At 38.0% G+C, this 14,583-nt stretch overlaps 1 protein-coding gene across 1 annotated transcript in view; it reads right to left on the bottom strand.

Annotated features, from left to right (window-relative positions):
- Window positions 1-14,583, bottom strand: part of DNAH14 (dynein, axonemal, heavy chain 14) — a 376,195-nt gene that overhangs the window by 148,396 nt on the left and 213,216 nt on the right. Inside the window, exons 38-43 of the mRNA XM_010852937.1 lie at window positions 13,832-13,925; window positions 12,318-12,526; window positions 10,438-10,690; window positions 6,281-6,362; window positions 1,053-1,283; window positions 156-164 (exon numbers count right to left, since the gene is read on the bottom strand). Of these exons, the coding sequence (XP_010851239.1) occupies window positions 156-164; window positions 1,053-1,283; window positions 6,281-6,362; window positions 10,438-10,690; window positions 12,318-12,526; window positions 13,832-13,925 (878 nt within the window). The remainder of the gene's footprint in view (window positions 1-155; window positions 165-1,052; window positions 1,284-6,280; window positions 6,363-10,437; window positions 10,691-12,317; window positions 12,527-13,831; window positions 13,926-14,583) is intronic.

The raw sequence follows: 14,583 nt of genomic DNA, 5'->3' as shown, positions 1-14,583 counted from the left end.
AGGTCCGTCTAGTCAAGGCTATGGTTTTTCCTGTGGTCATGTATGGATGTGAGAGTTGGACTGTGAAGAAGGCTGAGTGCCAAAGAATTGATGCTTTTGAACTGTGGTGTTGGAAAAGACTCTTGAGAGTCCCTTGGACTGCAGGGAGATCCAACCAGTGCATTCTGAGGGAGATCAGCCCTGGGATTTCTTTGGAAGGAATGATGCTAAAGCTGAAACTCCAGTACTTTGGCCACCTCATGCGAAGAGTTGACTCATTGGAAAAGACTGTGATGCTGGGAGGGATTGGGGGCAGGAAGAGAAGGGGACGACAGAGGATGAGATGGCTGGATGGCGTCACTGACTCGATGGATGTGAGTCTGAGTGAACTCCAGGAGTTGGTGATGGACACGGAGGCCTGGCGTGCTGTGATTCATGGGGTCGCAAAGAGTTGGACACGACTGAGTGACTGAACTGAACTGACAGTAATCTGCATTTCTACTAATAACCTTTCTTAACTCCTTCAGTATTTTCATTACTCCTTTTTGAACTTGTGATTTGGTAGACTGCAAATACGTGTTTCATTGTTTGTTCTTTCAGAGGGATTATCTTGATCTTTTAATTAGGAGTGGTTCCTCTGCTTCTTCATTCTACTCATATTTCTCTGACTCTATGAGTTTAGGAGAAATATTTATGTACTGCAGTCTTAAAGGGCTGTTTTTAATGTGAGAGTGTCCCCATGTAGACTCCATGAGTCTAGTAATTTTTGTTAGAGGCTGTTTTTAGTATGGATGTCTGCTTTTTCTCTCTTCGGTGTATGCTGACTGATATCCCCTTGATAGGGCTTGTGACTGGTGTTGGGATGGTCAGAGCCTACACTGGACGTTGAGCTGGGCCTCCTCCTCGTTGTGCAGTTGTCACAGTCCTATTAGGGATGTTAGAGTGTACTTATTTAACCCTCTTTTACCACTAATCTTCACATTTAAATAGATGAGCTAAATAAATATAAATCCAATGATGAGTTTCAAATTAACATTTTGAAGTATGCATAATTATGACTTTTCCCTTAGAACTTACCTATTTGTGCATTGCCTTCAAATAATTCACGAACAAGGTTGTCAAAATCATAGGTTACTTTTGAAGGTGAATCAGGTTCAGAACTTGGATAAAATATGTCATCTTCATGTTCATCTTCACGTTGTAAAGTTCCTCCAAATGCCCAAGTAAATGCAAACACAAAAAGCTTTTGAATTGTTTTTTTTAATTTAATAGGATTTTTTGCCATGTACCGTGCATTTTCATCCCTGTGGTAGGCAGATGTGGAAAGGTGAAGATTAAAATTTTTAGAAAGCAGTCTAGCAATTTATTGCATTATCACATCAAAATTTTGTTACTAAAATTTTTTATAGTTAAGTATTAACATGGAAGTTTTAGAGTTAATGTATAATTTACCTTTGGTAAGTCATGTAAATTATACACTGATACTATTTTTATTTTTAAAGTACCATATGTGTAAAAGATTTGTAGTCAAACTTTATTTCAGGTAATAAATGATGTTCACTTTTATGTTAGGTCAATTTGTTACTTAAGAGTTCATCTGTCTCTTGGGAGAGAATCTGGTAAGTCTCCATTTAATGTAGAAAGACATAAGTTAATAGTCATCCACTCTGTACTCTTCTCAAACAAGGCGTATAGGTTGATTGAAATCAAATTGGCTAAAAGCGGGCAGTGTGAATCTGGGGAGAGTCTTCTTCAGTCTGGGTCAACCCAGGTTATCTTGGGCTGTGGGACTCTCAAATAACATAGTGATAGCACAGATGATGATGGGGCTAACCAAAAGATCTGGGCCTGATTTCAGGATATTTTGAATGGTTCAAGATTTAGTTTTCATAAAATTACTTGTAAATTATGAAAATCCTAAAAATGTATCACTGAAGTTTATTGGCAATTGTTAATGTATAATGCATGTATATAATCCTATTTGACATTTCTCCTCACATGTAAGAGACTGTTCAGCAAATTTTTTCTTGAATTCCTACTATATCTCAGTTACTGTGAACAAAACAAATATGATCACTTATTTTGGAGATAGGAAAATGAATACCAAACCATGATATGTGTAAAGAATAAAGAGTCAAGCATACTGTGGAGAATATTAGTAGAGATAGCTAATTTAGAGTTTGGGAGTCAGGGAAAACTTCTTTGAACAACGAACAGTTAAATTGAGACCTGAAAAATGAGTGCAATTTTGAAAAATGTAAGAGGAAGAACATTTTGAGAAGAAGACATACATGTGAGAAGACTATGAGGTGAAATGGTTACGACAAGTTTGAAGAACTGAAAAAGAAATCCAGTGTCTCTGAAGCATACCTAATTAGTTGAAAAGTTTAGGAGATAAGTCTGGAGATATAGGCAGGGGATTTTAAGCTGTGCCAAAACTTCTCCTTCCACTCTAAATGTAATGCAAAGTCATTAAATGGCCATAAAACAAAGGAACATTCTAATTTATGTTTTTAAAAAAATCAGACTCTTGCATATAAATACCAGGAGACACACACAAGAATAATAATCACAATAATATTTGTAAAAACCAAAAAATTGAAAAAACAACTTTACGCTTTGCTGTTGTTGTTGCTATAGATGCTAAATCGTGTCTGACTCTTTGTGACCCAAGGGACTGCAGCACACCAGGCTCCCCTGTCCTCCACTACCAAAGTTTGCTCAGATTCATGCCCATTGGGTTGGTGATGCCATCTAACCATGTCATCTTTTGCTGCCCCCTTCTCTTTTTGCCTTCAATCTTTCCCATCTTTAGGGTCTTTTCCAATGAATAGGCCCTTTGCATTAGATGGCCAAAGTATTGAGGTTTCAGCTTCAGCACCAGTCATTCCAATGAATATTCTCGGGGTTGATTTCCTTCAGTATTGACTGGTTTGATCTCCTTGCAGATCAACAGACTCTCAAGAGTCTTTTCCAGCACCACTATTGAAAAGCATCAATTCTTTAGCACTCAGCCTTCTTTATGGTCCAACTGTAACATCCATACATGGCTACTGGAAAAATCATAGCTTTGACTATATGAATCTTTCCCAGCAAAGTGAAGTCTCTGCTTTTTAATATGCTGTCTAGGTTTGTCATAGGTTTCCTTCCAAGGAGCAAACATATTTTAATTTCATGACTGCAGCCACTGATCTCAGTAATTTTGGAGCCCAAGAAAAGAAAACCTATCACCTCTTCCACTTTTTCCCCTTCTATTTGCCATGAAGTGATGGGACCAGATGCTGTGACTTTAGTTTTTTTAACGTTGAGTTTTAAGCCGGCTTTTTCACCCTCCTCTTTCAGCCTCATCAAGAGACCCTAGTTCCTCTTCACTTTCTACCATTAGAGTGTTATCATCTGCATATCCGAGGTGGTTCATATTTCTCACAGCAATCTTGATTCCAGCTGTGATTAATCCAGCTTGGCATTTCTCGTAATGCACTCTGCATAGAATTTAAACAAGTAAGGTGACAGTATACAGCCTTAACATACTCCTTTCCAAATTCAGAATCAGTCAGTTGCGCCATGTAATGTTCTAACTGTTGCTTCTTGACCTGCATACAGGTCTTTCAGGAGACAGGTAAGGTAGTCTGATATTCCCATCTCTTGAAGAATTTTCCACAATTTGTTGTGACCCACACAGTCAAATGGTTTAGCATAGTCAATGAAGCAGAAGTAGATGTTTTTCTGGAACTCCCTTGTTTTCTCTTTGATCCAATGAATGTTGACAATTTGACCCCTGGTTCCTCTGCCTTTTCTAAATCTACCTTGTACATCCAGAAGTTCTCAGTTCATGTACTGCTGAGGCCTAGCTTGAAGCATTTTGAGCGTAATCTTACTATCATGTGAAATGACTGCAATTGTTCAGTAGTTTGAACACTCTTTGGTTTTGTCTTTGGGATTGGAATGAAAACTGACCTTTTCCAGTCCTGTGGCCATTGCTTAGTTTTTCAAATTTGCTGACACACTGAGTGCAACACTTTAACAGCATCATCTTTTAGGATTTTAAATAGCTTAGCTGGAATTCTGTCACCTCCACTAGCTTTGTGTGTAGTAATGCTTCCTAAGGCCCACTTGACTTCACACTCCAGGATATCTGGTTCTAGGTGAGTGACCACACCATCATGGATATCCAGGTCATTAAGAACTTTTTTTGGTGTAGTTCCATATATTCTTGCTACCTCTTCTTAATCTCTTCTGCTTTGTGAGGCCCTTACCATTTCTGTTCTGTATTCATTTCATCTTTCCTTGAAATGGTCCTTTGATATCTCCAATTTTCTTGAAGAGATCTCCAGTCTTTCCCATCCTATTGTCTTCCTCTATTTCTCTGCACTGTTCATTTAAGAAAGCCTTCTTACCTCTCCTTGATGTTCTCTGGAATTCTGCATTCCATTGAGTATATCCTTCCCTTTCCCCTTTGCCTTTTCTTCTCTTGCCTTTTGCTTTCTCAGCTATTTGTAAGCCTCCGTAGACAACCACTTTGTCTTCTTGCATTTCTTCTTCTTTTGGATGATTTTAATCACTGCATCCTGTAAAATGTTATGAATCTCTATCTTTAGTTCTTTAGATACTCTGTCTACCAGATCTAATCTCCTGAATCTGTTCATCACCTCTACTGTGTAATCATAAGGGATTTGATTAAGGTCAGAATGAATGGCCTAATTTAAGCCTGAATTTTGCAATAAGGAGCTGATGATTTGAGCCACAGCTGGCTCCAGGTCTTGTTTTTGCTGACTGTATAGACCATTGTCTTTAATAATTGTCTATAATGCCTTTAAAATGTTGTATAAACCATTCAACATCACAATAAGTGGACTGTATCACAAGTCTATGGCCCAACCACTAATGCTGAAGCTTAAGTTGACTGGTTCTATGAAGTCCTACAAGACCTTCTAGAACTAACACCAAAAAAAGGTGTTCCTTTCATCACAGAGGATTGGAATGCAAAAGCAGGAAGTCAAGAGATACCTGGAGTAACAGGCAAGTTTGGCCTTGTAGTAAAAAATGAGCTGGGCAAAGACTAACAGTTTTGTCAAGAGAACACACTGATCATAGCAACACCCTTTTCCAACAACACAAGAGACAATTACACATGGATGTCACCAAATAGTCAAAACCTATGCTTATGAATGGACAAATTGTGACATTTTCACAAAGAAATACACAGTGAAAATGAATGAAGACCTCCTACATGTACAATGGATTAATCAGAGGGACATAACGTTGAACAAAAATGCAAGTCACAGAAGAACATAGTGATTCCACTAAAGTTAAAACGTGCAAAGTTGAAAAATATACTGCTTAGGAATGTATTAATAAACATAAAATTCAATATAGTAGTTTTCTCAGATGATGGGATGGCATAAGCTTTAGATAGGTACACTAGGGAACTTCAAAGGTAAACCAGTACTTTTTAAAAACAACTCAGTGGTGTATATATGAATGTTTGTATATTATTATTTGTATCTTACATATACTTTATAAATATCCTTTTATGGCTACTTGCTATTTAATAAAAATTAAAAATAATATATAGTTGTCATGTTGGATATGGACTAGAAAACTGGAAAAATTTAGGAGGTTATAGCAACAGTATAGGAAAGAAATAATAAACTTTTGGTCTAGGATGCTGATGATCAAGATGTAGATAAATGAAAGAATCTGAAGGCACAATTGACAGGTAAAAACCATAGTTACAATGTTCTATCATTTAAAAGCAAATGTGGCATAAATGTCTCAGGATCTCATAATGAGATTATAGGAAAGCCTCAATAGTGAAACCCTATCCTACAAAATGGCACAATTGTGGGGTGAGCACAACTATATCGCTATAGTTTCTATAACTATAATTATTGAACATTTACTCTACACCAGCTACTACTCTAGATATCCGGTACATCACAGCATTATTCCAGTTTTATTTATAAATGAAAAAAATCAAAGATCAAAAATATTTAGTAACTTGTTCAACATTTCTCAGCTCATAAGGGCAGATTCATAAAATAAATTCACATCAACTTTATTCCACTCTCAAAAATGTAGTGTCTGGACAAACGTATTCATATTACCTAGATAACTTACCAAAATCTGGTGATCTTGTATTAGATATACAGAGACTCTAAGTTAGAATAAAATAAATTTAATTGAATTTTGATATTAGGAAGTCACAGATTATTGGTTTATTGACAGATAATCCTGTTTCTATTAGAGTGTTTGGCACTTAGTAGTTAATAAAACATATCTTTGAATGAATGTAGCTGACCTGTTTTCCACATCTTTGAATTTAACAGAAACTTTTGAATGTGAAATTATCTCCTCAGATGAAATGTCCTTCAAATCTTCACCTTAAAAAAGAAAGAGAATTTTTCCACAATTAACAACAGACCTAAAATTTAGCTGGTTAATTAATGAGGTGTTATCTTTAACATGGGCTTCCCCCAGGGCTCGGCCATAAAGATCCACCTGCAATGCAGGAGCTGCAGGAGACACAAGTTTGATCCTTGGGTCAGGAAGATCCCCTGGAGGAGGGCAAGACAACCTACTCCAGTATTCTTGCCTGGAGAATCCCATGGACAGAGGAGCCTGGTGGGCTACAGTCCATAGGGTCGCAGAGAGTTGAACACGACTGATGTGACTTAGAATACACACATGCAACCTTGACCACTGTTTACTTTGTGAACTGTCATAGAACATCCTTATTTCACATCGGTATCTTAGACTTATCAGACCAACTAGTTATCTTATCCCATCAAAAGTATGTTATCTTTTCTAAGATGAGAGGAGCAGAGAATGTATCTGCAATTGTTGAATTGATTACTATTTATTTGAAGAACAAATCTGTATATATATGTTCCTTATTCTATTCTAGCAACTTTTTGTAAGTTTGATTATTCCAAAATAAAAACTTTAAAACATTCAGGTCACCACCATCAAATATGGTGTGCATTACAAAGTAAATAATAAATGAGTTCTAATACATGAAGCATTAAAAAAAGAAAGCTGTATGTTTCAAAGAAAACTATATCAAAGTAAACATCACACAGGTACAGTTTTTAGTTGTCTCTTTTCTACTTTCCATCATTCATTTTTTTCTCAAGTCATCCATTTCACAGAGGAATACAAAGAGTGAATGATTACTCATTATTCCTTGGCTTTTTTTTCTTTTATAATATTTGTCTTCTTTATATTAAAATAACATAGGGAACTTCTGGGAGAATGAACACAGAAAGATGCTGGAAGAGTGATGCTCTCAGAGAGAGATGGAAGCTTCCCACCCTCTTCCCCTGTGTTTCGCGCATTTCTCCCACTTGGCTGTTCCTGAGTTTTATCCACTGTAAGAAACAGGTGAATGGTGCTTGAGTGCCTTCTGTGAGTATCATTCACACGTGTTCTGGGGACACTTTCTTCAAAGGACCAGAAAGCATCCAGTTTAATCCCAGATTCATGGGGTTGTTGCAGATTACTGCTTGTTTCACTAAGACAAGAGGTAATCCATCATCGAGTATGAACTGTCAATTCTCTGTGTCTATACTGTCAAGACTCGCAAGTATAAGATGGGATCCTTGTTTACTTCATAACCAGCAAGATAAGACATGTGGAACCTTCTCCATAGAAAGAAATTTAAAGGGAAATGGGTCATTGCAAAGGCTAAAAGTTATATTGTTTTTATCAGACTGTGGAAGACTCTACACTCACATTTGAAAAATTACTGTTTAAAACAGTACAAACTGATGAGGGGTTGGTGGCGTGAGAAGAGAGGGGAGCAGTGTGGAATTGTGGGAATATTCCTAGTCTGGAAGATAGAACTCATGGATTTTGAGCCCATGTGGAAAATTCTTAAAGAGATGGGAGTATCAAACTACCTTACTTGTCTCCTGAGAAATCTCTATGCAGGTCAAGAAGCAACAGAACCAGACATGGAACAATGGACTAGTTAAAAATTCAGAAAGGAGAATGACAAGGCTTATATTGTCACCCTGCTTATTTAACTTATATGCAGAGTACATCATGAGAAATGCCAGGCTGGATGAATCTCAAGCTAGAATCAGGCATTGCCAGGAGAAATACCAATCTCAAACATGTAGGTGACACAACCCTAATAGCAGAAAGTGAAGAGGAACTAAAAAATCTATTGATGAAGGTGAAAGAGGAGAGTGAAAAAGTTGGCTTAAAACTCAACATTCAAAAAACTAAAATCATGGCATCTGGCCTCATCATTTCAAGGCAAATAGAAGAGGAAAAAGTGGAAACAGTGACAGATTTTATTTTCCTGGGCTCCAAAATCACTGTGGACGGTGACTGCAGCTGAAATTAAAAGACACTTGCTGCTTGGAAGAAAAGCTATGACAAACCTAGACAGGGTATTAAAAAGCAGAGACAGCACTCTGCTGACAAACACCTGTATAGTCAAAGCTATGGTTTTTCCAGTAGTCATGTACATTCGTGCAAGTTGGACCATAAAGAAGGCTGGGAGCCAAAGAATTGATGCTTTTGAACTGTGGTGCTGGAGAAGACTCCTGAGCGTCCCTCGGACAGCAAGACGGTTAAACTAATTAATTCTAAGGAAATTAACCCTGAATATTCATTGGAAGGCTGATGCTGATGATGAAGTTCCAATACTTGGGCCACCTGATGTGAAGAGCTGACTCATGGAAAAGACCCTCATGCTTGGAAAGATTGAGGGCAGGAGAAGGGGTGACAAAGGATGAGATGATTGGATGACATCACCGACTCAATGGACATGAGTTTGAGCAAACTCCAAGAGATAGTCAATGACAGGGAAGCCTGGCATGCCATAGTACATGAGGTCGCAAAGAGTCAGACATGACTGAGCAACTGAACAACAACAAATGTGCCAAAAATGTTCCTTTTTTCTTCCATCTTCAATATTAAAATGGTTACACACACAAAAAGGCTTAAAGATTTATATGATCTGAAGAGAAACCAGAGTATTAAATGGCTACACAAAAATTCACTAATTTTGATAAGTTTTTTTAAAATGCATGCTCGTATGACAGCTGTCACACAATCTAACAAAAAATTTTGAAATTAAGTTAAAAGATAATTAAGCACAGAAAAAACAGAACAAACTTTTTGGCCAATCCCCAAAATGTTTTCTTCCTTTCTCCCTAGTCTAAGTTACTCAAGAAAATGGTTGCAGTTCCCTTTGGAGAAGAACTAGTAACTATTTTGTAACTACTTCCCATGATTGTGCAGAGGGTCCCAGCTTCTTCTATTCAGTGAGTTCTGTGCCTGAAAGCCATGTCAGGCTTGGAAATGAGCAAGGGATCACGACTTTTTACTGAGGCAGCTACCCTCAGCCTTCTGGTCATTCATCCTTGACTTCTTATAACACAAACTAATGAACCTCGTTTGTTGCCCATATATTTTGCTCCTAGAGATACTATAATAACCGTCTTAATAACTCTTTGAGAATCATTACTGGTCCTTTGCCTACTGCTGCTTCTAGTTATGCTGTGGTTTGCTAACTGGCAAAGGGAAGAACAATAGCCCATTCAGAGCCACGAGGAGAAGGGGAAAGAGAAAACCTAAATATTCTCCTCCATTTTGTCTCCCACTCATGGTAGTATTCGGTTCTCTTCTGTTCAGGGTTTCTGTTTTCCCTCACAGGAACCTTAGCCATCTTGTCTCCCCAGGGATTTCTCACAATTTCTTTAATTCAATAGATCCTAACTGGGTTGGGGGTTTTTTCCTAATTTGCCATCTCACCAGGAACCAAATATGGCTTTTCTGGTGGCTCAGCTGGTTAAGAATCTGCCTGCAACGTGGGAGACCTGGGTTCAATCCCTGGGTGGGGAAAGCCCCTAGAATAAGGAAAAGGACCCACTCCAGTATTCTGGCCTGGAGAATTCCATGGACTGTATAGTCCATCGGGTCCCAAAGAGTCAGACATGAATGAACGACTTTCTCAGGAACCAGATAGAACCAGTGTTTGAATGTAGGCATTCTGACTCCAGAGACCATGCCTTTAGCCATAATGCTGTACAGTTTTCTGGACATTTTGATTTCTTCTTACACATATTTTACTACTTTCCATGTGTATGTTTTTGTATGATTACAGCTTACACCTAGGATTTTGGACCATTTTTTTCCCCCACTATTTTTATCTCTGAGACTCTTTAAAACATAGTAAAAATTATTATCCCCTGATAGAGACCTACAAGGATTCCTTATTCTATTTTTTCTTGTTACCCTTAAGCACTTAGAGATATCAATTTATTGATATACTCTTTTATAAATGATTTTTAATTTGTTCCATGTGCAAGTCTGCTCTTGGTTCAAATGGACTGAAAACCTCTGGCTTTCCTTTCTTTCTTTTATAATCAAATAGAAGGTGATAAATAACTGACATTGACTAAGATATAATATCACTGATATGACTTAGGGGCAAAAACTCACGTAGTTCAAAGATTCCAGTTTTACTCATGAATTCAAAGAATGCATCAAGAATTCTGCAGAGAGTTGTAACAATTGTTATGTCTTGTACAGGAAATGGCTGAAATTTCTGATGTTTCTTTATAAACTGTAGTCCATCTGGGACACTACTTTTAATCATCAATTCAAGACAATCCACTTCTGATTTATTCATAATTTTAGAATTTTTCAGAAGCCATGACTTAACATAAGGCTCCCATCCCAGATCAACAGGATTCTAATAATAGAAAGCACAAGGTAATTTAATGTTAATAAATAAAATTACAGTGTCCACCTACTTTCTTACTATCTCTTTATTTCACTACTGCCCCTGCCAAATAATGGTTTAGCATCAGCATTCATTAAAGGGCAAGTGATCAAAAACACTTTAAAGAATTACTCTTCCTGATTTTTAACCACAATCCTACACAACAACAAGCAACTGGAGGATTATGTGTAGGGAGCTATGTTCTATGCACATGTGGTAAGAGGAACTGCTTACCCAGAAAATCAGCAGTTCAGTGGTTACACTGAGCTAAGGAGATTAGAACATAGGGCTGCTGCGGCTGCTGCTAAGTCACTTCAGTCGTGTCTGACTCTGTGCGACCCCATAGACGGCAGCCCACCAGGCTCCCCCATCCCTGGGATTCTCCAGGCAAGAACACTGGAGTGGGTTGCCGTTTCCTTCTCCAATGCATGAAAGTGAAAAGTGAAAGTGAAGTCGCTCAGTCGTGTCCGACTCTTAGCGACCCCATGGACTGCAGCCCACCAGGCTCCTCCGTCCATGGGATTTTCCAGGCAAGAGTACTGGAGTGGGGTGCCATTGCCTTCTCCGAACATAGGGCTAATCATGGCTAATAATTAATTTCATGTGTAGGGAACATTCATTCTTTATTTTCTATTCCTTACCACTGCATTGGTAATGCATTTCGTAAGTCCCGAGACTCATGGAGGGGCTTCCCAAGTGGCTCAGTGGATAAAGAAACTGCTTGTCAATGCAGGAGACACAGGAGACTTGGGTTCAATCCCTGGACCGGGAAGATCTCCTGGAGGAGGGTGTGGCAACCACTCCAGTATTCTTACCTGGAGAATCCCATGGACAGAGGAGCCTGGTGGGCTACAGTCCATAGTGTTGTACAGAGTTGGACATGACTGAAGCGACTGAGAATGCATGCAAGAGTCATGGAGTGGTCATGAAAAGCCTTCAGGGCAAACATTCCTTGATTGGAAAAATAATTCCTATCAAGTAACTCAACCTATTGAAATCACTACTTACGCATGGTTGTGGAAAATACTGACATTCCAATTACTGAGTGGACCGACTAAGCATATTAGTAACAGTAGTAATTAACATTCGTATTTATTTCTGGGTTAGGAGGCTTTGGAGAAGGCAATGGCACCCCACTCCAGTACTCTTGCCTGGAAAATCCCATGGACGGAGGAGCCTGGTAGGCTTCAGTCCATGGGGTCGCTAAGAGTCAGACACGACTGAGCGACTTCACTTTCACTTTTCACTTTCATGCATTGGAGAAGGAAATGGCAACCCACTCCAGTGTTCTTGCCTGGAGAATCCCAGGGACGGGGGAGCCTGGTGGGCTGCTGTCTATGGGGTCGCACAGAGTCGGACACGACTGAAGCGACTTAGCAGCAGCAGTAGGAAGCTTTGCTGCTGCTGCTGCTAAGTTGCTTCAGTTGTGTCCGACTCTGTGTGACCCCACAGACGGCAGCCCACCAGGGGACATAAAATTTCCTAACTACTAGGATAGCCCTGCTGAATCCAGAGGAAGCAAAATAAGCATAAAATGCTGCAGATAATGACTAAATAATAAATTTTCTTTGGTAAGAAATTTGTATTAGAAACTTACCATATAGACCATTGCACATCTGCTGACAATAGCAGGACTAGCTTGAGCTAGACTGTCCACTTCAAAGATCACTCTGATTTTACTAGTCAGAGTTATTCTCTCGCTGTTTGCCAAGCACAACGTCCTAGTGTCATCTAGCATAGAATTTAGATTTTCTACCCAGAAGCTATCCACTGGACCATCTAAGACAATCCACTGCCAGTCAAAGTCTAGAAAGAAAAATATTTGTAATGTAATTGAGAAAAACCTCATTCTCCTCTCCTTACAATCTTGCTAATTTTCTCTTTTAGTTAGAAAGTACTTTCTAATTAAGATGAAGAATGATGTCCTAGAAAACCCTAGAATGAATGTGCTTAAATGAGTCTCGTATATATTTTGAATATTCATAACACATACTTAGCAATACTTTAAATATTGTTTTGGTATTCTTAGTTTGCTGAATTGTATAATTAACCCTGAAAATTTGAGTTAGAGAAAGATCCATGAATCTAGTTTTTCCGTAACAATATGGTTTGTTTCCCCTTTCAACCCGGGAATATTTTTTGGATATGCTGCCTCTGGGAAATAAAGGGAAATAGGATGTCCTTTGAAGAAAGAATCAAGTAGTCACAGCTGTTAAGAGTATTTCACTTGGGGAACTCATTTTCTTCACTTTGCACACTCTACACCCAGCACATTGCTCCACAATATTAGAAAGTCTATTGGTCAGGATACACGGATCATTATAGAGATTAAAAAAACAGTTAAACACCTGAAACACAAAAGCATCCCAGAAGAACAGGAGAGTAGAGCTGGGATCCAGACAGCCTGTCTTGGGCTGAAATAACTGCCTTGGATCCCCTGATGAAAGAAATATCATGCTCAATCATTGTACTCTCCCACATTGAATACCAAAACTGATACACAAAATTCAGGAATCCTAAAATGTAGAAACAATAGTAGAAATCTCTTTCAAAGTCAGGAACATAAATATACTACTGGTGGATATGTTGATATGACATTCAACACGGAGTAGAAAAAGCCATGACTGGGGCTTCTGCAGTAGACTGTTGGCTCTTTTGGAGCAGGGATCTTTTCATGAATACTCTCTGTCCCTCTGGCACATAGCAAACTGGCAGATAATGGGTATACAATTCATTTGAGATGAATACGCTTGGGTTGTATGATTTGGCCCGGGAATGCTTAGATTGTCTGAAAATACTATTGTAGGTTGCCACTGCTACTTCTAACCTGATATTTATTCCTACCTTTAGTATCTACTTGGTTCTTGTGAGATATTAACGGTCATTTGTAAAATGAATGGGCTATGTAAGTGCTAGTATTTATATATATAATTATATATGTACATTAATATATAAAAGCTTTAAATAAACACATGAGGAAAAAATAAATGGTACAAGGACAAAATATCACTCATCAAAAATGTTTTTAAAGATGTAAATAGAGCTCATGTTGGTTCAGTTTTTCTTCTATGTTAATCAATAATCTTTACTGAATTTATTAATAATACTTACTTTGACTTTCTGAAATTTTAATATCTTTCTCCATCTCCTTCTCAAAAATATGATAATCAGAATCTGCTGTGTCAGAGAAATCAAGCTTGAAAACCTAAAATATGTAATCAATAATGTTTAAACTTTTATTTGATCATACTTTTGTACTCAAATAGTCTATATGTCAATACACTTTTTTGAGTAATAAAAATATAAGAGGTTTTGCAGCTGAAAGGCAAACACGTAACCGGGACAGTATAATGGAATTGAGTTATGACTACTGGTCATTTTCTTTCAGAAAATTCTTTTATTTTAGTTGTTGTTTTCATAAAGATAGAACATATTTTTATAATATTCAAGTACTACAGCAAAGCTCAGAGAATAAAGAAAAAGTTCTCTGAACTACCACCACCTTTAAAAAAAAAAAAGACAGTTGACATTTTGGTGTATATTTTCTTAGACCTTCCTTCATATGGAGTTTTTATATTTTAAGGCACATAAGAATTACCTGCAGGGTTATTAAATTCTAACAACTCAACTTTGGAGACTCAGATTGAATAAGTTTGAGATGGAGCCCAAGATTTTCATTTTTAATATACTCCCCAGGTGATTCAAATACAGGTTGTTATGTCAATCTCTGAGGAATTCTGATCTTCATTATCTGGGGGTGTGGTAGGTGTGGGGAATGTCCTATTTATCTCCCCAGTGAGGCTGAGTATTATACCATCAGTTGACTGGCACTGGCTTCCTTTACCACCAAGTGTAGAGGAAGA

This window comes from Bison bison, unplaced genomic scaffold (genome assembly GCF_000754665.1).
Source record: "Bison bison bison isolate TAMUID 2011002044 unplaced genomic scaffold, Bison_UMD1.0 scf7180017864317, whole genome shotgun sequence".
NCBI classification, from domain to species: Eukaryota; Metazoa; Chordata; class Mammalia; order Artiodactyla; family Bovidae; genus Bison; species Bison bison.
This window is presented reverse-complemented; position numbering and strand designations above follow the sequence as displayed.